The 24,387-nt window shown below is 36.2% G+C and overlaps 1 gene segment (V, D, J or C); it reads right to left on the reverse strand.

Annotated features, from left to right (window-relative positions):
- Positions 1–4,469: 4,469 nt before the first annotated feature.
- LOC109696788 (T-cell receptor gamma chain C region C10.5-like) overlaps positions 4,470–24,387 on the reverse strand; it is a 105,101-nt gene continuing 85,183 nt past the window's right edge. Inside the window, 5 exon segments of the C gene segment in view lie at positions 4,470–4,952; positions 7,064–7,108; positions 7,709–7,747; positions 9,136–9,183; positions 11,940–12,266. Of these exon segments, the coding sequence occupies positions 4,810–4,952; positions 7,064–7,108; positions 7,709–7,747; positions 9,136–9,183; positions 11,940–12,266 (602 nt within the window).

The raw sequence follows: 24,387 nt of genomic DNA on the forward strand, positions 1-24,387 counted from the left end.
TTCAAATATATAAAGTTTTAAATCTAGTAGTATTCCTTAATGAAAATGAAAAAGGCACACTGATTTTTCACCAACCTGCTATATTTTGAACATTTTGTTTTATGTATTTTCCTACAGAAGTGAACATATACAGACAACAACTGTCACAGTTGTTAGTATTTCTCAACAGAGAAATTGGTGAAAGGACATGAACAAATGCTGCAAAAGAACGTGAATAAACCTGAAACACGAATGATGTTTGCCTTAAGTCATAATAAGAGAAAAACCAAGTTCAAACCGAAATGAGATCCTATAATTAAACCTATCAGAATACAGAATCATGAAGTGTGACAGGCCTCTCTCAGGCATGCCCATACATGGAAGCAGACAAGCTAAACAGGGCTCTCTTTGAACAGTGATCTGGCATTCTCTTAAACCATTACAAATGCACGTGTTCAAAATGACACAAAATGATTTGTTACAGAATTTTTACAGTGGCAATAGATTGGAAATAGATTAAGGATCCATTTGAAGTAAGTGATGAGTTACGGTTTTTTTGTTCTGAGCAAAGCAGCTTGGGAATTCTTAAATGTCCCTACCCACTCAAATGACAGAAGCTCTCACTCAGATTTTTAAGTGAAAAGAGACTTCCAGATAATTTATACTGGAATACTATCGTTATGTGACAAGGGAAAGGGAAATATATGCATATAATGCGTATTTATGGAGGGACATCAATATTTACAGAAAATAAGTGTTTTGTGTTTTAAAGCAGGTAAATATATTTGACAACATACCCTTCATAGTGTATTTCAGTATTATGTCCTGATTACTTTCCATTTCTTTAGAAACTTTACATTTTTAGAACATGCATATCAATCTGTCTGGTGATATCGTTTAGTAATTTCTTATTGGGCTTTTGGGTTAATTTGGTTTGCTGCAGGAAATGCTGTTGTGAAAGAGTATCCTTGCACATGATGTTAGGATATGTATTTGGATCCAGAGAAAATAAGTGGCTCACGTAGTACGAACACTTTCTAGCAGAGACTTTTCCACAATGAGTAAGGTGCTTCATCATGGCCACTCACGCTTGTAGTCTGGGACAGGTGTGCTGGGGTTCAGGAGCTGTTTCAGGCCTTGGCTGGCTCCAACCGTGACTGTACATTAGAGTTTCTGGAAGAGATCTTTAAGTTCCTGTTCCTGGCCTGGGCTAAGTTTGGTGCCTCACTGACTGTCAGGGACTGCCAGGAGGAGAGGAAGAGCCACTGATAGAATGTACAGGGCTTAGGTTAGACAGACCTGAAATCATGGGTCATATTGGGCATATTTCATGCTGTGGATTACTTGGTGTTTATCATTGGGAGATTTAACAGTAGCTCTTTTTTCGATGTTTAGAATTGGGCACATTTAAAGTTAGGGCTTACTCAGAGTTGAACATTATGTCTCTGACCTTGTATAATATAATGGAAGTAATGCCTGCACTGTGGTGCAGCTGAGAGCATTGGAAGGCATGCCAACTGAGGGACAGAATTTCTGATATTCCTAAATGGTAAGAACTTGTTATAATTCAAACAAAACAAAACAAGAAACCCCAAAACAAGTAGCCTAACACAATAAGGTGAAAATAACGCACTCAGTCACATAAGTTTTCACAGCTCATGAAGATGTTGAGTTTCTAGTCTTTGAGTTGAATAATACCATCTTGGTGTGGTATTTCTGCTTATGTCTTGTTATAGAATTTGAAATTTATAGTTATATAGGACTTTGGTTAATATAACAGGGAAAATCAACTTTATTAGTTATGGCCAGTTTGATAGACAAAAAGCTTTAAGATATTATGTCTTTGAGGGAGAGAATCCAAAGAAGTAGAGAGAACACATGATGGCAAAAGTCTTGAGAACTGTTGCTGGAATCTCCCCTGCCCCCATTTTTATTTTGCAATTGAGAATACTTGGAGTTTCTTTAACTGATTTTCAATTGTTAAGAAGAGTACAGGGTGCTCTAACTCTATAGTGACTCCTGAGACACGACTGTCTTCGTGTGGAATTGTGTAAATCTTTTCCTCATTTTCAGTTGAACAGCCTTGGATGCAACCTGTTGTTCCAGAATTTGTTTCATCCGACGTGTTAAGGAATGGGCCATAGAATTCTTATTAGTGCGGGTGTAAAAGTTTTCCCAGCATGAAAGCTGTATTGTAGGCTAGTCTCTAACTCTCTAAGGTGAGAACAGCTCAAGAATCCAGAGGGGAAATGCAGAAAGGTAAGAAGACGATTCTCTTTACCAGTTCTCAGCCTAATGAGGAAGAAGATTTTCCTGCAGAGTAACCCATTTCCATGCTACTCTCACATCTGCAGAAGGTAAGGAAAGAGCTGTTGAAGCCAAGCTACTAGGGACAAATCCCTGCCCTGTTTCTTATTAGTTGTGTACCTATGTGGAGGTTCCTTTGTCTTCTCTTCCTCAATTTCCCCTGTATACAACATTCAACCGTGCATATCTCATAATGTACTGGTGAGAATTAAAATGCAGCAAGATATATTTACTCCACTAACTGGTACTTAGGAAGCACTAACCAGAAACTGGTGTTATGATTTCATAAGATGACAATCACAGATTTTGTGACTTTGTGTATAAACCTGAAATTATTTTATCTTGGACATATTCTTCTAAACATCAACAAAGTTCAGTTTGAGATTGCGCTATAGAAAATAACGTGATGTATGTTTCAAAAAGGTAGCAGAAATGTTTTTGATTGTTCCAAAGGCAAAGAAATTATAAATGTTTCAGAATATAACAATATACTATAACCAGGAAAATCAACTTTATTAGCTTATTTTAATTCTAATTACTTTAATTTCAACATTAAACAGTGTATACATACATAAAATCATCACACAGAATTACACAAGTATGTAGAAAATCTGTGTGTTACTAAATAAAAAAATTAGTGATACAGTGAGATAGAGCCAGACCAGTATTCAGGGTTCTAACTGGCTGTGACCTGTTGCCCCTGGCCCTTGTACCTTCCCATGCCACCGTGTGTCTTTCATATATTTGCCCGTTGTGCTGCAGTGGAAAAGTGCTGCACTGAAAAGGCTACATCCTCCTCCTCTGGCCTCTGCAATGCACCAGACTACACCAGACTCTCCTACAAGGTGATTCTGAGGACCTCATGGCCCATTCAGTCCATGGAGAAGTTGAGGTGTCACAGCACTATCCACGTCCAGAGCGCAGCATTCGGGGGCCTTCTGTGCCTGAGGCTCACAGTTCATTTCATTAGCCCTCTCTCCAAAAGAACAGTGGTCTGTCAACAGAAGGCAGAATTTCTATTTTGATATTAACAATGGGAGAAATTTCAACGATTCCAAGGTAGACCACAGTTTTATCCATAGAGGAAAGACAAATGGAAAGTTAGTGACAAACCAGTGGCCTGGAGTATATGTGAGGGGAACACACATCCTGGAGGAAATTCTCACTAACTTATTGGAACATGCATTTAGTAAAGAAGCCATGCATTTTTTATTTTTTGCCTCCCCAATTGAAAGTGGCTGAGAGAAAGACACATGTCAATTGATAAATAACACACATACATAAATACACAGAGCACACACACATACACACCCACATGCACGCATACATGCACACACATGGGTTCAGAGACCTTACTTTAAATTAAGCCTATTACTTAACAAGTAACTTCAGTAAGTAACTTAACTTTTCAAATAAGATGCTGCCCTATAATTGTACCTACCTCACAGACAGATAAGAGGATCATGGGTTATCTGCTGTATGGTGGAAGCTAAGTCTAGTTCATCCCAGTCATCCTTTCTGCAGAAAACTAAAATAGATGTCATCACTGGTGTGTCTGTGTGTGTGGGACTCAGTTGTCCATTCTTTAAAGTCAGGAACACATATTAAAGTTGTTGAGAAGTTGCTGCACCCAGCATTACTAACTCATCTAATCTACACAACTCCAGGAGATGGGTCATTCTAACATCATTTTATGGGACAAAATTACAACCCAGGAAGTTCAAGTACCTGATACCACCCAGGTGCTAAATTCCACAACCAGGATGGAAAGCCAGGCTGTCTGGGTCCTCAGACTTGTGCTGAATTCTGTTACACTGAGATTAAGGCAGCTCTCATAGGGACATGGTGAGTATCAAGAATCAAAATGCTGTGAAACACCAACACAGAGCTGAGCACACAATGTGAGTCACATTAGATTTTTTCCTATTGCCATCAGAATGTCTCAAACAAAATGAACTTGAACCTGGTGACCTTAGAATGACCAGTATCATGGACAGCTGAAGTTGACTGTGGCCCTCTTGGACCCAAGACCCCATGAAAATCATCATAACCACCATCTCAAGAACAGAATTAGCCTGTGGTGTTGGACCCTTGTCAACATCCAATACTGAAGTCCTTGTCATGCTGCTCTCACCTTGGACTTTCAATTCAGTTTCATCACATTAAAGCACTCATGCACAAAATCAGGCTTTAATATTTTTATTTCTTGTGTTTCTTAAGAAAAACAAAGTACAAATTCAAGAGGCAAAGAAGGCTTTGCAGGGTTTGTGAAGTGAAAGCTTGTAGGGTATTATCTACGTGATGGGTCATAACTAAAAGCATTGAGCTGTGCGCACTAGGACCAGAATGATTTGGGATGCGAGAGGGGCTGTGAGTTGGAAAATCTAATGCAGTAATGATAGAAAAATACACTTGTAACATTAAGGAGTCAGAGCCCCGCAAGCCAGCCAAGCTACACCCTCTGTAGATGCTGTTTTGGACAATAATTGATGAAGACAAGACGAATCTTTGTGCCACCATCTGTTAGGACCTCTTCACATCATCACAGACAGCTATTCTTCTAAACAGACAGAAGGTGACGATGGACAAGTACAGGGCACTCTTGAGGAGCAGGAGGAGGTAGGTGTAGTAGGCAGAGGTGCTTGTAAGCTGCAGCTGAAACACATCTAAGAGAAGTCATGTGTTAGTCTCACTTGTTCTTTCAACAGCATAGCACACATTTTTGGGATGGATTCTCAGATGCTTATTTCCGGTGAGCTACATTAAAGTGATACCTCTTTCCAAAATGCAAATGTCAATACCTACCACTTTCAGTAGAACCACCAAGAGGAAGACTCACTTGAAAATCAAGTTGATTACCAACATTTCCTAAATTCACTGAGAACCTTCCTAATATTAAAAAGCAAGGCCACCTTTTTACTTGATGAGTCCAGTGAGGGTGAAAGTAAGTATGCTATCGAGGTTTTTAAATTGTTTACTCTACCCTGTCTCTAAGTAATAATTAGAGATAATATCAATACAACACTAACCAAATTTCAGATAGGATTCTGCCATCTTTGGATGGAAAGTTTAGTCTTAGTCAATGTATGTAACTACATTGAGAGTGAGAAAAGGAGGAAGGGATTACTTCCATTTCCATTTTGCAAACAGTCTGAGGACACAGAATTAAGTCAATGCTTGATGTCATGTGTTTAGTTAAGTCTTTAACTTCAGATTATATCCACAGCAACACGAACTGAAAGAACATATTCTTATCTACTCTATTGTTTACTTCTCCAAGTACAATAAACATCCCAGACAAAAAAGGATACATACAAAAGTGAAGTGGCACTTCTAGTCTGGAAGCATCAGATGCATCCCTGATTATACATGCAATGAGATCTGAAGGGAGATACAGTTCATCGAAATTTGCTGGTGTTCATAGCTGGCTCCAGGGAGATTATACAAGAGGACACAACAGAAAATAGTCAAATCCAGTTCCCTAGGATGTTTGGTGGTTGTGATAACAGCTTTCTTTCCTAAATGTCTTTTGTTGGTGTGGATGTTATTGGATTATTGCAGTCAAGGTTCTTTGAAACTTTGTAAGAAATCTGAGATGGCAAGTAATATTAAAAACAAAGAATGTAGGCCAACGTGGCTCCTTAGGATCAAAACTACAAATCTTTCCCTGGGAAAATTTCGCAGTTACATGGTCAGTCTTCATAGAGTCAAACCTCAAGCATCATTAGCCCTTGGCATAGACAGGCTCTCAAGAAATGTGTTCATGCCCCTTGTCCTTGGTCAGAGGAGGATCGCCATGCACGTATGGAAGGAGCCTATGGCTACAGGAGACAGAGAAAATGTCAGCACAGCCACAGCTGGAGACAATGCTTCAAGTCACATTCTTGTTTCATATATAGGATGAAGTGGCCAGAAACGAGAATTTACTCTGTGTCTACAAAATAAGACACAAGTTTGGGTGTTTCACATTTGGGCTCTTATCTCTTCAGCGACTGAGAGTTTGAGGTGACTGTTCACAGTGTGCAGATGGTCAAAGCATGAATGAATGGAAGTTACTAGCCTATGTGCACACAGCTGAACATTCAGACAACGGGGTTCAGTTCAGTCTGTGGTTCCCTGACGTGTAGACACTTCCCCACTCAAATCAGATGCCCGTGACTTGGGACCTTGGCTTGAGAATTTCTGGCTCTTTGAAACTATGTTAGAATAGAATCGTCAAGAGAAGAATAATAGAGATGTGAAGAAGAGTATGCAGTCTTTACGTGATAGCCCAAGTTGAGAGCCCCAGATCTAGCTGTGTGGCATGTGCAAGGGACTCAATAAATCTTAGCTCACTCTCCTCATCTGTAATATGAGGGGATCTGCTGTATCATTGATAGGAGTACTAAGTGTAAAATGCACTCACTAGAGCCCCTTTGTGATTTTATCAACTAGCCAGAAGACTTTTAAAGTCTAGATGAATTGGTATGATTTTCATAGCCATTACAAACAGACACATGGATGAGTAAAGGTCCTTTGTTAAAATGGTTCAGAGCATCTCACTGTCTCCTTTAATTTCAAGTCATCTCATATGACTTTAAATTAAATTAAATTTCATTGACTATGCTGTTTATTATGACTAGAAAATTATGGATTAATTTTCAATGTCACTGAACTATTGGGTAACGTTCAGCCATTCTGACTGTTGTACCTTAAGCAAAGGGTTACATCATTAAGACGACAGAGAGAGGATAATATGCTATAGCATAAGACAAAGACCCACATTCATTAAACGTACCATTTTCACCCTCCAAACGAGCTTTAAGATCTGTGGCATTGACACCTAGAAGAAATGATAACAAGTCCCATTCAATTATTTATGACCATTATTTGGCAGTGTGTATATATGTATGTAAATGTATTTGTATATATACAATCTGGACAGACAGGAGCGACAGTCAATCAATATTAGTAAAAGATAATTCCTAACGACTGATGATTGCTCTACCAGGCACACTATGTTAAAGCTTTGCATTCATTGCGCTTAACTCCCCAATTACACTTAAGTGAGTTGAATTCTGAAGGGCTTCATGTCATGAGAGAGAAATTTAGTTTAAAGTCTACTGTAGAATATCTAGCATCTCAATTATTCTTAACAAATGCAATTTTATTACTATATGGGCTGAGCATTTCAGTGAGTTCTTTTTGACGTTAGAAAGATAGGCCAAGAAAATTTCTTTTACTCTAAATAATATTTGGAGCCAGAACTGTTTTTATCTGTGTTGACACCAAGGAAATGATGCATTAAATTATACAATTGCTCAGTCTATCCTGTAAAAACCAGCCAGGGTGGTTTCTGCTTTAAGCCATAGATGTTCAAAAATTAAGATGATCAGGAGGAAAAAAATGCTACAGCATGAGATGATAGGAAACACAATCTCACCTTTCAAACTGGCTTCTCTGAGAGTAATAGTTGTAGCAACTAAAAGAAATGAAAGCAAGAACTAGTCAATTATTCTTGAGTATTATTTGAAACTATCTATATGTATGTATACATATACTTGTACACATATATGTGTATATACATATATATATATATATATATGTAGAGAGAGAGTCTTTTGACACAGGCAGGAGACAACATAACTGTCTAATCACTAAAAATATGAACCTAGAAATTCCAAATATATCATGTTTCTGCACAAGAAGATATCAAACTAAATGCATTTTTTATTTTTAATCATAGCTGAATTTTAGTATTTAAGACTGCTTTTCCTCTATATTCATAGCTTCTAGCACAGTGTTGCCACAAAGTAAGTGACCCACAAATGCATGTTCAATGGAAAAATTGGCTCTTCTCAGGCTTTAGCATACACGGAAGGCAGAAGCATTGTATCCCAAAGGTTCTGTCCAATTCTGGAGTGCATTACTGAATTGCACATATCTGGCGGTTGATTTAGAGAAATCATCTACACAGAAGAAAGCAACCATATGTTTTTAAATCATGCACCTCCCCAGTGTCATGCATTCATGCATAAGATTTTCTGTAAGTGACATGTTTGTGGACAGGAGAATGACAATATTATAAAAAATGGAAACTTATCCAGTTATCACTGCTGTGCCAAGTGCTGTGTTCAATGCTTCACATGCTTCATCCTATTTAATTGTCCCATAATACTTACCTGAGTTTTATTTGGATTCCTCCATATCATGAATAAGGAAAAAAATTAGAGTGTAGGCAACTCTCACCAATGAATGGCAGAGCCAGTATTCAGAAAATGGTGTCAGGGTTAAAAGAGACATGGTGTGTGGAAACTACTTTGTAACAACAATGCATAGAAATATAAAATTTACCATAATGAAAAACATCTCCAACAGTATAAGAAAATCTTCTGGCATCTTACTTATTCTTAACCAAGGACTGTTTTATTGGTAAGAGCTGAAGGTTTCTGTCCAATTCATTTGGAGACAGTACAAGAGGTCAAGTCACATTTCGAGTACTCTAATTAAAATTTGAGGTGATTTACATTTAACTATGATTACAAAATAATACTAGAGCAACTTGATATCATGTTTTTTCCAGTAATTATAAACAAAAGACACATGAATGAATGAAGTCCTTTTGTTGAAATAGTTCAGAGTATATCTCTGTATCCTCTAATTTATACTCATCTCATACCAAGGTCATTAGTTAACTGTGCTAATATGACACTATGGAAACCATGAGGCAATTTAAAATGTCACCCAGTCTATTCTGAAACATTCATCCTTCTGGTTTTTCTACCTTAAGCTAGGAAGTAACAAATGTTAAATAACCAGGGGGAAATAAACTAGGCTGTAGCATATTGGCTAAAATAAACTGAAACTTACCACTGTCATCTTCCAGACCAGCTTCTGTGGGCTTAATGGTGGCCCTAACTAAAAGAAATGAGAGCGCAAGTCAGTCAGTTAATTTTGCCTGAAATTTGAGAGTGTACATACATATATATATATATATATATATATATATATATATATATATATATACATGAATATAATCTGTGAACAAAGAGCCAGCCCTGCAAAACAAAAAATAATTGGTTTCATTTCAAGCAATTCAGTAGACATGATTCATATATTGTTTCTGCATGTGAAGATATTAAAATTCATGATAAATTTTGTCACAAGTGGAGTGTAACATTCAGATGTTGACCTTCATTAATGCTACATTTTCTTTCTTTTATTACAACTGGAGTGCAATATGCAACACTCCTTTTTCCTCTGTATTCATAGCTCCTAGCACAGGGCATGGTACAAAATAGGTGACACACGGATGCTAGTAAAAAAACTAGAATATTTGTTGCTTACAGGCTTCAACACGCATTCTTGACGAAGTGCTGCACCCACAGTGAACCTGTTCAATCTTTTAGCTTCTTAATTACTTTTAGTCGATAGCCTTGTTATGTTAAAAGATCGGAGAGCAATTCTTTCTGGGAATAACAAGGTGGACCAATTCACATTTCTATTTCTCTGCATAAAACTTGTATGCATGTATGTATATATACATATATTGTTTATACATATATGGTTTGTTAAAGGCCCCAAATTAAGATTAAATTATTTTAAAATGGTTGGAAAAACCATTCACAACGTTTGTTTTCCTCATTATTATTCTTGTACATATATACGTGTCCATACCAATATACCTACATTGCATAATTGTACAGATCATTATTTCTTTTGTGTGTGTTCCTTAAAAAATGGATTTGAGGATAGGCTTTGAGGAAACTCAGAAGAATGAAAATGATAGTATGGTCATGTTTGGTTTTAAAGTATCTTAAAAACTGTCTTAATGGTCTAAAAATTTATATTTTTTCTTATGATGACTGTATTCACTGAATGATAAATGAAAATCCCTATCTCCATGAACTCAGGTAGAAATATGAAGTTCACTTCCTAGAAATAAACTCTATATAAATCCTAAATTCTCTGAATCAATGTTGCTTCCAAACTTGGGACAAATCAGCTTCACCTCCCTTCAAACCACTTCATCACTTCATTGATTTGTACTTCCATGTGTTATTTTTAGAGCTTATAAAAAACAAAAAACCTTCAGGACGAAGCATCAGGTACTCACGTAGAATGCCATTGACGGAAGAGTCCTCTTTAGATTGGTGCCAAGGGAAGCCCATGAAAGACATTTATTTTAGGATTTCATGCCAAACAAAGCGTTCCTAAGCTAGATCCTTCTATACCCGATATTCATTACTATTCTTTTATTATTCCCTGATCACTAGAAACACTCGATGTAACTGTACTCAAGCATAATGGTTATGTTAACCTTACCCTTTGCGTATTCTCCCCCTCCACTCTGTTTTCTCCCAACGGAAATAAATCAGGGTTGTTTGTATAATCTTACTTCAGTTAAAGGGAAGAAATAAGCGTAACATTTTCTATATACGTATGTATGTATACGTGCATAAAATAAACATAGCTATGCTGTATAATTGAAAGCAAACATTTTCACTGACATTTTTCATTTGGTGTTCTTCACAGCCCCAGGGAAATTTAGGAGCCTCTTCAGAATTTACGGGTCAATGCAGAAACTAAAGAACACAGAGAATGAAGTCTTACGCAAGAAATCCAGAAAGGTGACAAATGTCCCCACATGCTCTTTCACATTTGTGGTTCCCCACAAGTTCCAAAGGGCGTGTTAGCCACAGGGAAAAGAACAAGATGATTCATTTTCATGCTCACTCTGATCTCTTCCACTGTTTTTCCTATTCAGGACTGTGACACACAGTGAAGTGGACCACAGCCAGTTCCTCTGTACCGTCAGCCATTTGCCCAGCTGTGTGGATACGCACCTCACCGTATCAAAGGTGTTTCTTTGGCACATGCTGCCAGACTCATACATGACCATGTGTGATTAGGAAAAGATGCTGTCTTCGCTGTGGCACATCTACCCTGCAACACTAACTTTTCCTAGACTATTCACACGTGTTCCCACTCAGGCTGGCATAGGCTAGTGATACCGCCCAAGTTTGTGTAGCTGCATTTACGTTGTCATCAGGAAGAATGGATGTACGTTCACTTATGTTAGCCTCACCCAAGCTTAAATTACGATTTTATCTAACACTAATGTACAAAATAAACACAGAGAACATCATGGCTGCCATCACACCTCAGTGACCATTGTTACTCTGGTTTTTGTCGAACCACACTCTGGAACCTTGGCTGAGAAACTTTCTGTCATTCAAAATCTCATGGTAGATAAATCCATATTCACAGAGAGACTGAAGTAGGTTACTTTGTTTACTTCCATGATAGAGCATTCTTAAAAGCAGCATATTGTTCTTATTTTCAAATCAAATAAGGTCATCAAATTTGAAATGCCTTGTGGCATTTACCATGCTCTATGTTGGTAGGTGTTGCTATGCACGTTGTTTCTTTTCACCCATATAACAATTCTAAAAATATTGCGTGACCTGAATATTAAACACTATAATAAGCTACCGAATCTTAGAAAGAAAATTCCAATTTGGTTTCTCCAAAACCATTTTCTCCATTTTAATTCCTCGGGGAATATACCAGGGATTCAGGCTACATTAAATGTAATGAGGTTCAAGAAAGACTTATACTTGGTTTCTTAATATATTTTCTGGAAGTTTATATTTACATTGAGATACTCATACCTTTCTGTATTGGAAACAGAATCTCTTGATCAACTCCTCTTTTATTTTTCTCATGTTTGACGATACATCTGTGTTCCTTATTCATTGAATCTTCACTCACAGTTAGCCAGCTGAACTTCATGTATGTGTCCTTAGTCTTCATCGTGTTTCCCTGCTGGGATTCCAGAATCTTATCGCCATCCCCTTCTTTCCAATATACCTTAATAACATCGGGGAAAAAATTCTCAAGAAGACAAAGATATGTCCCGGCCTTATGGCGATCTATTTCAGCAACTGAAGGAAGAAAAATGGTGGGCTTGGGGGAAATATCTGTATCAAAGCTTTTATCTGTGGGAGAAATGGAAAATTAATAAAGAGAATTATTAGAGAAACCCAAACACTGAATGGTCTGACCACCCTAGAGCACAGCGCTAAAATGACAAGTTGCCATTGTATTTGTGACTACCATGGTCCTCCAATAACCATAAGTTTTCAGGTATTTATTATTGTCCTGATTTAGAGCTCTGCAAGACTTTGAAATGCCATAGTTATTAAGTGGCAGAGCCTGGATGGAAACCTGGCTTTGCCTTTGTCCACATGCTAGTATAGAATTTTCAAATCTCTTATGTTTTCTCAGAGCAGAGCATATTTTCACAGTGCGTGGTGGAAGACAAGGAATGCATTCATTAATCTCTCTAGTGATGAGGATTACTAGATCTTACTAAAATGCTTCAATTTTCCATTCTTTGTCACTTACGTTTTCTGACCAAATAACATGTTTGCTTGCTTAGCAAGTCTCAGCAACACATTTTTCATCTAGGTGACTCTACAATGCACCGTGTTTCTTTTGTTTCTCACATGAAATAATTTCAGGAGTTAGGTTTACATCCCTGTTGGTAACACTACGTCGTAACTTGCTTCAATGGCAATCTTCTTTCATGGATACTTAAGATCTATCTAGTTGTTCTCTCAGCTGCAAATGTGGATCCTATGACCACTTCTGCAGTTCCTAAAATTTGCCTGGTTAATTTCTATCTTTATACAACATCTCACTTGCACATTTAAACTACTGTGTTTTTGGGCGGGCAGTATTTAAAGTTCATCTCCAAAAGATTCAGTGTTTTGAATTTAGAATAAAAAAGTTCATCCTCTACTAAAGAATACTTATTAGTCATTTTTCTGAAATACTCGTGTTAACCTACCAAGTCATACACTTACCCAAATTTTGTTTAACTTTGGAACATATTCACTAAAACCATGTTTTATTTTAGAATTTCAAATTTTAAAATTCAAACATCACTAAGGATACACAGAGGTGTATTTTTCATACTCACTTTAGTACGACTTTACCTCATTAGAGAAAGTGTACACATATCTGTGCATATGCACATTTTGACTCTCAGTATTTCTTCCAAAATGTGTGTCAACCTATATGATACGGATGTGTTTTGTAACTCCTTTATTCTGTTATCTTAATCCACTCATGAAGGAGTAAATGTAACTGGTTTAAACTGAAAATTTATGGTTCCAGAGATTCTTGAAGACATAGTATCGAAATGGAAAACAAGTATCATGTTTACAAAGGCATATTTTGTGTATGTAGAATGTTAACTGATTATGCTTTTATTCGTAGCTATTGATTTAATTTGAATGGTGGAGCTCTTTCTCATTTGACATGTATTTGATATTGAAACGCTTTGCCAATATTGTCTTTGACCTAGTCTAAAGCTTGTGTAAAATTTCAAGAGGCATTCTTTGGAGAAAACAAAATTGATTTTCCCATTTGTTCACAGGACAAAGCTTCTCATATTTATACAAAATCAATTAGCATTATCACTTCTGTGAGTGCTCTGACTATAACAGAGTTGTAATCTGCTTATTTTATTTTCCTATTCTTACTTTTAATGCAAAAAATAAGATGTTGTATAAATCTCTAGTCACATATTTATGTGCACTTTAAAAGCCAGGTTGTAATAGACAAGACTTAATTTTAAATAGTACGTTGTATTAATATTACTTTAGTCTATATTAATGTATTAACAAATATAGTTTTTGACTTAGGAATTTTTGCTTATCTTTTGCTAGAATCAAATGATTCCTCCAAAACTTTTTAATGTAATAGTTAAAAAGGCAATCAATAGTGTATTTCATCACACATGGTTAATACCAATGTTCTTGAACCTTATATGATGTTTTAAAACAGTACTTGGAAATGAAGACATTACGAGTGTTTTTCATGGTCAAAATTTTCTCAGCCATTCTATTTTTAAATGAATCAAGAATAGAACGGCTACTACACATTTTATTATTGAAAAGATAAATAACCCTGACCAATTAATTTATGTTAGTTAATTTGACTAATCACAAAATACAATTTGAGTTTAATAGCTTAAGTTGTTTGGGTTTTCAGATGCGGCAGTATGAATTTAACAATTACCCATTATAAAAGTATGATATTTCAACTCTACATGAGAATTTATGTGTTACATATTTTTGGTTTTTCCTTTTACTATATACTTACAACTATTTCATATTTAAAGACGGATTTCAGAGTCATGACAAGTTTCCAACTATATTTAATTGGTTTTAATGTTGAGTACCTCCTCATGAATTTAATGTTCTTTTCTGATGAATATGGACAGAAACCTAATCAAATAGATCAAAAATTTGAAGAGCGATGTATATTGATTAATATTAGAGATCATTATGATTATGATTAAGATTTAAAGTATATAGAGAAGCAAAATGTTTAAAAAACATATTTTAGTGTCATTTTTCATGCTAAACCATGAAAACACCTTTTAATGATATGAGAACCTCCGGATACAATCTTTTTCTGTGAGCGAATTTTGAGATCACTTTGCATTTGAACATTTTGAAGTTAGCTGAATCCTCTGGAGAATTTCTTCTGTGTAATGTGATATGCTGAAAACAACTCTCTAGAGTGCATATAATATTCCCTTACATTTGAATTGGAACATTTATTAAACATCTTAATAGATGTTCAATATCTTGATGTATGTTTATACAGTAAAGAACTTTATTTCCATTATCTCATTCAATGCTTGTAGACACTTGCTTGATTCATACTTTTATTCCATTTTATGGATAAGGAAACTGAGGCCCAAGAATAATCACCCAAGTCACTAACAATATGTGGAGTCCAAACTCCTCGTCTACCTCCTTAGATAAATCAGACTCCTTCACTTCACACTTGACTGTGAGAAAAGGGAATGTGTCCAATCTATTAACTGTATCACAGTCTTATCTGTAATTATAAACTTGGTCCTAAGTTCAAATGATATTAATGATATCCTTTCATACAGTACATAATAGCACTTCATAGATATTTACATGAACACAAAGCTAACTCCTATCATTATTTGTACAATGATTTCTCTGTTCTCCTTTAGAGTAAGCCTTTGCATCAAGACTGTCTCCCAAGATTTCCACATCAAATTTCTCTATATTCTTCTTTTTTCTAAACATTCTTACTATGAATCCAATACAATCATCCCATGCCTATTCTCTGTTACCTTGGAAATGTGGTATTCATCTGATACTCACCTATGACAACAAGTTTTGTTCCTCCACCAAAGACTTTCTGATAAGAATTCCACAATGATTCAACCCATGTCAAAAACGTTACACTAGTTAGTATCTCTGAGTTCATCAAATTCTAGTGGCAACATATTTGCCTCAACTCTTAAGACATCAGGGGGGTTCTAGATCTGGCTCCTTTTGCCTATAATTAGTTCTGTGAGCAAGCAAATCAAAAGAACTTTCAAGATTTTTATCCTTAATTTATCCAGAAGCAATGATGTTAGTGTAGATTAATTCAATATCACTACAAGACATGAAGAGAAACTAAAAAGACACAAAATACCAAAAAGCAATTTCATCAAATATATTACAGAAACACAAGAAGTTACTCTTATCATCATCGTTGTTGTAATCATCATGATAACCGCTATTATTAGCAATTTGTTTGCTTTGTGTATTTGAGTATTTGTGTATTTGAGTACAATATTTTCGTTGCGTGATTCCAAGCCTTGCCCTTTACTTATAGAAATTCCACATTTGGAGGTTGCAGATAGATCCACAGCTATTAAGATGGAAGAACACTCCTTTGACCTCCTCTTGCTTTCGACTTTGCTCTAATATGCCTAGAATTTCCAAGCCATCATCCCAGGAATCCTCCCTTTCACACCCCCAAGCTTCAGTAGGCTCCCATCTGTCTTAGTTGCATGTTAAGACAATCAAGGGAGCCCTAGCTGAGGTCACCATGTGAATCGGTGCATGGAAATGATTCATTCATGTGGCCCAAAAGTAATGGTTCTTTTCTTATGTGACTCTCAAGCTTTCAACAGAAAACCCAGCCTTGAATGTTCAGCCAGAAATGAGAAATCCAAGTTATCTCTGTTGGCTTCACTCTTCCAGGCAGATTGACTACAGAAATGGCAGGAGGCGTGGTCCTCAAAGACAGCTGGGGTCACTCAGTGTTATCTGGTTACCCTATCTGCTGAGGGTCCCTCTGTGTGCATGTTGTTAAAGGTTATGAGGTCCATAGCACTGAACCTGTGATGGTATTGATTAATTTGTTTAATGAACATTTCTACCATTTTGCCAAATGAATGTTATAGGCAATGCCCACCCTATACATCACTGTCCTCCTGCTGAAATTGTGTATGGAAATACTTCTCTAGTTTTACCATGAAAAAATATCAGATCTTAAAATTTGACGCTTCTTATGTCAATTAATAAAAAATACGTATTCCACTATTCTTTTACCTTTGTGTATAAAATTGTACTCTGGGCTTCTTGCTTGGAAATCACATGCTCTTTTTCGCCTTTTCTTGTTGGCCTTCTGCTTTCATTGAGTGGTCTGACTGTACCCATGAACAGTATTTTACTTCTTCTCCAATAGATTTGGAAGGGTTGAAATTAATGATCCATAATTTGTGCATTGTAGCATATTTTAATGCCTCAGGGATTGTTTTGGGTTCTTGATAAATGAGGCACACAGAATTGAGGATATCTCTGCCTGCAAATAATAGCTCAGTGGAAAGATGCAAATAGACATGCAAAATTTAGAGACTTAATGTGCTAGGACATAAGATGAGGCTTTCCTAAAAGTATCCGTTGCTTAGGGTGCATGCTTTTTGTAACCTCTCATAAGAAATGATGATCTCCTATTAATATGATTCTAAAATACAGACTGGACAATATCAGCCCAAAATGAACTCAGTGAATGCTAGTTTGGAGATAGCACCCATAAAAGGAACTGATTATAAATATAGTTGGTATGGACTTAGTAATTATTAAATGGCATTAAGTCTTTGAAATTTATTTTTACTTTATACTTATATAGAACAATATATTAAATGGAAAAATACTTCCTGTTTGTTTTGTGAGTGAATAATTTTGGGGGGTTATAATATCCAGTGATACCATCATATGGAGATTCCAAATAGACAAAACTGGGGTGCACATTGCCATATATAGATATATCAGATCCAGGTGAAGTGCGGACAAAAAGTTCTGATGAAATCCACAGCCAAATAAGTAATATTGCTTAACTGATATTAGTATTGATATATTGTTTAACTTTGTAGGAATAAACCAATTGAGAAATTAAATAGTATAAATACTAATTTGTACTAGGTATATCTCTCTTTAAACATATTCAAGTTGAGTGAAGCAGACTTTTTTCTTACTTTCAGAGATAGCTATACAGATAGAAGTCACATTGTATTCAACCAGGTATTATTTGAGATGATGCATAATACGTTCTCATTATTTTAGAAACAGAAACTTTTAGTTTTGTCAGAAAAGACATGTTGCAGAAACTGACCAGTTTTTATAATGTTCGATAAAGATTAAGTGGTGGTTAATGAGAAATGAACACAATGACTGAACTGAATTTTTTAAAAAAATACAAATGTACCTTATGTGACTTTTGAATATGGTCACACAGTGAAATATTTTCACATTTGATATTAAACATACTATAACCAAAGTTCTTGTGACCAAATGACAACTTTAGCAAATTAAAAAAATTCCCAATAGCTATTTTTTAGATTCAATTGCATAAAATGAATTTATATAACCTTTCAACAGAGAAATAACAAAGTGACCTAACCCCTCAAGCCCCAGGGATCAACAGTCATCCTAAATGCCTTGTTAATGTCTGCCATAACAGATCGGGAAGAATATTGCCTTTTAGGACCTGGTAATGTGAATATTTTGAAGACTGGGTCCCTCACTCTATTTTCCCAGGCTGGCCTCAAATGGAGATCCTCCCAATGTCATCTGCCCAAGTTGCTAGTAATAGAGGTGTGAGCCACTGGTGCCCAACCATATCCAATATCCTCTACTCAGGTGAAGAACAGGGCAGAGAGATAAGTTTGATGTTCAGTTTTTTTCTTATTCTAAAAAGCATCTAAGCATTTTTCATTACTAGGATAAAAATAGGAAAAGGTTACTCACCAGAGGCAGTTACTATGAGCTTAGTCCCTTCTCCCAATACCATGATCCAGCCTGAGCTATCCCAATGCTCACAGCTTCTACAAAAATCTTCACAGAGTGACCAGCAGTCTCCTGTGTTTTTCCCATGAATTCGATGTTGTGTCTTGTGTTGGAAGTCCTTGAATACAGGTTTTGTGTCATGTGATAGTTTGCAAGTTTCCTCACAAACTGACCTCATCTTCTGTTTTCCACTGTGGCAGCAATTGTTGTAAAGCAACAGCAGAAAATGGAAAAGTAAGAGCAGGATGAAGTAAAAGAGTTGGGCCCACTGGTCAAGCAAATACTTTTTTCAAGTTGCCAGGAAAAGAACTCTAAGTCTTTTTTTTTTCTTTTAATTTGCAGGTGTTCAGTTGTGTTAAACGGCTCAGAATTGGCCTCGATTCTCAGAAACATCAAACCATCTCAGATTGTAATTTGGGAATACTTTCTAAAGGAGGAAGCGATACAGTAACTGAAAATGCAAATGTGCCAGCACATTTGGGAAATGTGAACCACTGTCTCAGTTTTCAATAAAACCACATTTACTTTTTGGCATCATGATAAATTATCAGACAATGCCAAATGAGAAAATAAGTCCCCTGGTGACTTAATAACTTTTCCTACAATACAGAATAAAATTGTAGAAGTCTGCCTTTCATAAATTTTTAGATTCTCTTTTAAAACTAGAATGTGGAAAAATTACAATTGTCTTTATGTCGAAAGAAGAAACCACTTGAAAGCAGTTCTGTAATCTTATGCCAGTCCTGTGAGAATAGGAAAAACCAGTAACCAGAATCATCTGGGTCCTCACCTAAGGTCACATGAGGTGTCCAAATTCAAGGACTGAGGAGAAGAGGGCCTGATGATCACCATGTCCTTCAGATCCACGCTGTCCAGGACAGAGTTCCATGAGCAGACATGACCTCTGGCCAAGGACAAAGGGACGCACATGATCACGGTGGACCACTGCCATTCACAGCAGCTCACAGCCACCACCCAACTGGAGAGGACAAGAAAGCTGCGTGGAAACCATGTTTGGAAGGGCCACTAAATGCTGAAATATTTGTTTAGTTTTGGAAAGGTTTTTAAGCTGAGAATTCTGTCTTTTTTTAAATATTTGGAATTGTTGATTATTATTTGCATCTAAGGCAAATTTACTGTTTTTCCTCATTCCACGACTGTAATAATTTTTGGAACTTTAAGAATTTTCTCTATTTCCAGAGCCATGGAATAAAAAAACTGAGGACAATTAGTAATGGGTTACAAAATATTTTATCATTTTAACAAGAAATACATGAACTCTAAGATAACACAGTGTATAATTTTATTAAAGACCTATAATAAAACCTGAATAAATATGGGTGCACATAATTGTAAAGGAAAAACTACTGACATAAAAAGACCAATACCCTGTAAATTTGCATGTAAACTGACTGACATTCCTGCAAGTTTTATTGATTTTTTTTCTGAAATGTGAGTGCTAGTGGTGAGCTAGGTAAGTTGATTTCAAATTTACAAATAAATTGATTAATAATTTTTTAAAAAATAGTAAGTAGACAGTTGATGTAGTGTATAAGTTATTACAAAGTACCAATATGACAGTGCTGTAAAAATAATGAAAGAAAGAAAGAAATCAGAAATTCTCCAGACAATTCTAAGTATATGTGGATATTTAAAAGTGATACAAGAGCAGAAGGCGAGGTTCAAGTGGCAGAGCAACTGCCTAGGAAGCACAAGAATCTGATTTCAAACCCCAGTACTGACAAAAATATTTACATATGATACAGCATTTTTTAAATTTTGGGAAATTTTTGACTATTTTTAAACTGTTATTAAAATACAGTTATCTATTGGAAAAAAGTCTCTCCCTCCTGCCATACAAATTAGGTTCCGAGTAAATTAAAAGTAAAATGACATTTGCAAATCTAGATGTGTATGAAATCTAGATGTGTGATACCTTGGGAACCCACGATTCACAGGTCTTTGTTTCCCTCATCTTTAAGGTGAATATGATGAGATCCATTTCTCCCACCTTTACAGGGCTCAAATGAAATATTGTGCCTAGAAATAGTAGATATTCTAAAATTGTTCACTTTTCTCTTGTCATTGATACAAAAGTTCAGGTAAAGATGATTATTTCTTTAAAGAAAGCAAGCAAATATCATAGACTTGTGTATAAAAATCAGTATTTTGATTGTCACCCTGCTTTATGTAACACAATGTATCATCCTACTCAATGCATCCTGAGAGGACCAGTGAAAACAATTTCAATCCTACATCAAATGTAAGTATGAGAAAACATACAAATGACAAGCGAGTCACATGAGGTAAAGAAGGTTTAACTTAATTGTGCAAAGTTTTGTGACTCTCTTTCCAAATTTGACATTGAAAACTTTCATAGTTCACCAACTTCAACCAAATTTGTTACAGAATCAAAAGGTATGAAAATATATCACAATTTTCATTTCAGGGATTGGTTGCTAACTTGAGAAAAAATAGTAATGTATCCACTTTCACATTGGTTTATATCCTAGTAACTTATTTTGCTTTCTTAGAAATATTTAATCAAATGAAATATCCATACCACATCAGGAATAGATATGAATATTCCCATCCATTGTTTATTTGTACTTTATAAAACATCATTCCATATAAAGAAGGGAGGATTTAAATACACATAATAAAATTATAGGCACCCCCTGTTTTAAAGTCTAGTAATGAAATTTTCAGTAACAGATTTTGAGTTATTAATGCTGGAAAGTATTAAAGTATGCTACCTTTACACTTGATATTTCTATATAAAAACCAGTATCTTCCCAATCATTGTGTTTACTTTTATAAATGTTGGCTTCACTGTTTAATTTTCCTTCAATATTTTTTTTTACTTTTCCTTCTTTGCATTGTCCTTCTTTTCAATATTTAATATTTTCTATTATATCTTCCTTTGCATTTAAAAAATATTCCCTAATTTTTTCATAGACTCATCTTTTGCCTTATAGTCTCTTTTTATTTAGGAAAAGAGAAGATAAAAAGAGGCACTTAAAATAGAGAAGACTTTTTATTACAACATATGTTGAACATTATTTATTTGTTGGGATTTTGTTATTAGGGTAGAGCTTTTAAAATGATCAATACTTGACCATCTTTGACCTAGAAAAGATGTCAGTTTCTTATGGTTCAAACTTAATTCCTATGTATATCCTAGTAATTTTGATGTCTTTTAATAAAGTCTAAACTATGGTCAGACACTTCCAAAAAGAAAGATTGCTGTCCCATTGCAATAAACGCAGATAATAATCTGACACATGCAAGAGAGTAAAAGCACATACTTTTCTAAGTTATTTTACAGTCCAGCATAATTTCAATTTCACATATAACATTGCTCAAGTAATACTATTATGTTACCGGGTAAAAACATACAAAAGTATACACTTTACTTGGTTGTAGAAACTCAAGATTTTGAGAGAGTTCAGTTCACTTCAATTCTCAGCAGTTTCTTCCCTTAAGAAATTTAACTGTCTGTCTCCATTCTGAATTTCTTGATCATCTACTCTCTTGGGGCTTCTTTTTCACTTGACATGTGTTAGAGATCTGTGTAATACCCACAGGAAGGCAAGCCCAGTGGAGTCTCTGCTTCTTTTTTTGGCAAGTGAATACTGTCTGTAAGGAACAGCAATTCATGCAAGGTACTTCTGTGTGGAAAATCAATCTTTGATATTTAACACCCTACCCTCACCTCAAAGCTCCTCTCCAATTCCTTCCTCTCTGTTCCAGAATGAAAAGCCGTGGCCCCAGGTTCTCTGAATTGGGAGAAGAAAATTCGTAAATATATTAAGGGAGATGTCACCTGCTCAATTCTCTCTCTCAGCTTCACCTAGAAATCATTATGACCATTAAAAGTCAGGTGAGAAACAGAGTTTGTGAGTTCAAGTTGTCCTGAGATTTCAGCTCAAGGTTCTCTAACCCAGATCCTGTTTATTAAATGACTTTACACTGCATAATGTAGTTGGATGGACGGTGTGGATGGGTCTTCTTCAGGTACATGCTAGATCCTTAAAAGGTCCTTAAAAGGTTAGAAGATCTGCATCTAACCTAACCATATATTATATTGGGTATTGTTTTCTGAGAATTACAGCGCATATCCAAATAAATTTTTTAAAAGTAGAAAAAGACTCACTTTCTTTTCATATTTTAAAGAGCAATGTACCAGTGCATCATAGTGTGAATAAATGCACAGAATGGTGACTATAGCTAACAATAATGTAGTGCATATTTTAAAAAGCAGGAATAAAGGAGTTTGAATGTTTTCTCCATAAAGAAATGTTAAATGGACTTCCAAGATGGCTGATATAAACGCCCACCACATTCCTGTGTCTCCACGTTAATTACATGGCTGCAAGGAAAGGCAGGAAGTTTAGAAAGGCAATGGAGAGAACAAATGAAAGAGAAGACAGAGATGTGGGGAAATGCAGAAATACCAAACCTTAGAGCAATAAAGACACAAAGGAAAAACTTTGCATATGTGGAGCCCAGAGCATCCTGTGTTCTGAGCTTATCCAGTGCTAGCTGTGGGAGGAGACCATCTCTTTGGAGCACATCCTCAACCATTCCATCCATAACCTTCTAACCCAAGTCATTGCACCATGAGAGTGAGCTGTGTGCTGGATGCTGTTTTGCAGAGTATCAGCATGGTAGTCTAGTGGGTAGATGACAAACCTCAAATGAGCTGGCGATTCCTGGAGTTTCTTAATCGGCCATCCAGTACAAGGTATGGCATGGGCACAGGGAAAGCCATGGGACTGGCAATCTCTGTGCAAGTGCAGCTTGGCCAAATCCTAGACCTACCAACTGGTATGTTTGTGTAGTGAGAGGTAGCTGCATGCCAGAGGCACTTGACCCAGGAGGGGCTGAAGAATGGGTAAACACAAACCAATCTGAGTCAGATGCAAGACAAGGAAGTGTTGCTCTTAGCACACAGCTAAGACCCCCAGGCAGTAAGAATGTGCTCCAGACTATTCCACGTAGGCTTCCCACAGAAATTGGCTTTCTAATTTAATTTATTATCGAATTTTTCCCATTTTTTTATCACCTGAAGATGTTAATGTAAAGAAGTCATTTTCTTCTTAAAGATCTGATGTTTTTACTTATCTAACATGAGATGGAGATAGGAAGGGGGGAGAGGGAAAAAGCAAGAGGGAGAAAGGAGAGGGAAATGATAGAAATAGACAGATAGATACATAGAGAGGTACATAGAGAGACTCATAGATAGATAGATACCCTAAAGTCTTCATTTGTCATGCTTCCTGGGAAACTTTTCACTAATAACACATTGCTGCTTATAACTACACTTCACCTGGTATTTTTGACACAGGATAAAGGGAGAATTCATGTATGACCCAACTTCATACTTTGGACTATGCAGTCAAAGGAAACCAATTTTTAACATTTTTTGGTTTTGAATATAACCATAAAATGAGCAGCTTAGATATGACATGCTTCTGGACCACTTTAATACCCTTTCAAAACAAAATCCATGTGTGTTACTTACTTCTCTCTGCTGTGACAAAACACTTGAGAGACTATCAACTTGAAAGAAAAGAGGATTTTTGGGCTCATATTTTCAGAGGTTTCAGTTCATGGTCATTTCTTTCAGGGTTTATTGTTTGGCAGAACATCATGGATGGGAGCATGATGTGGATGGGAGCCCCTCAGCTCATGGCAGCCAGGAAGAACAGAAGGAAAGAGAGGTGGCAGGGGCAAGATAAACCTGTCCATGCAGGCCCCAGTGACCAATGGCATCCAACTAAGCCCCACCAGATAGTGTTCACCATTTCCCAATAATGACATCAAATTGTGACTCTACCAATGGATTAACCCACTTTTGAGGTTAGAGCCCTCATGTACCAATAACCTCCCCCAATCTCCCCAGCTGGCAACCAATATTTTACATGAGCCTCTTGGG

The sequence above is a fragment of the Castor canadensis genome, chromosome 2 (assembly GCF_047511655.1).
Source record: "Castor canadensis chromosome 2, mCasCan1.hap1v2, whole genome shotgun sequence".
Taxonomy (NCBI): domain Eukaryota; kingdom Metazoa; phylum Chordata; class Mammalia; order Rodentia; family Castoridae; genus Castor; species Castor canadensis.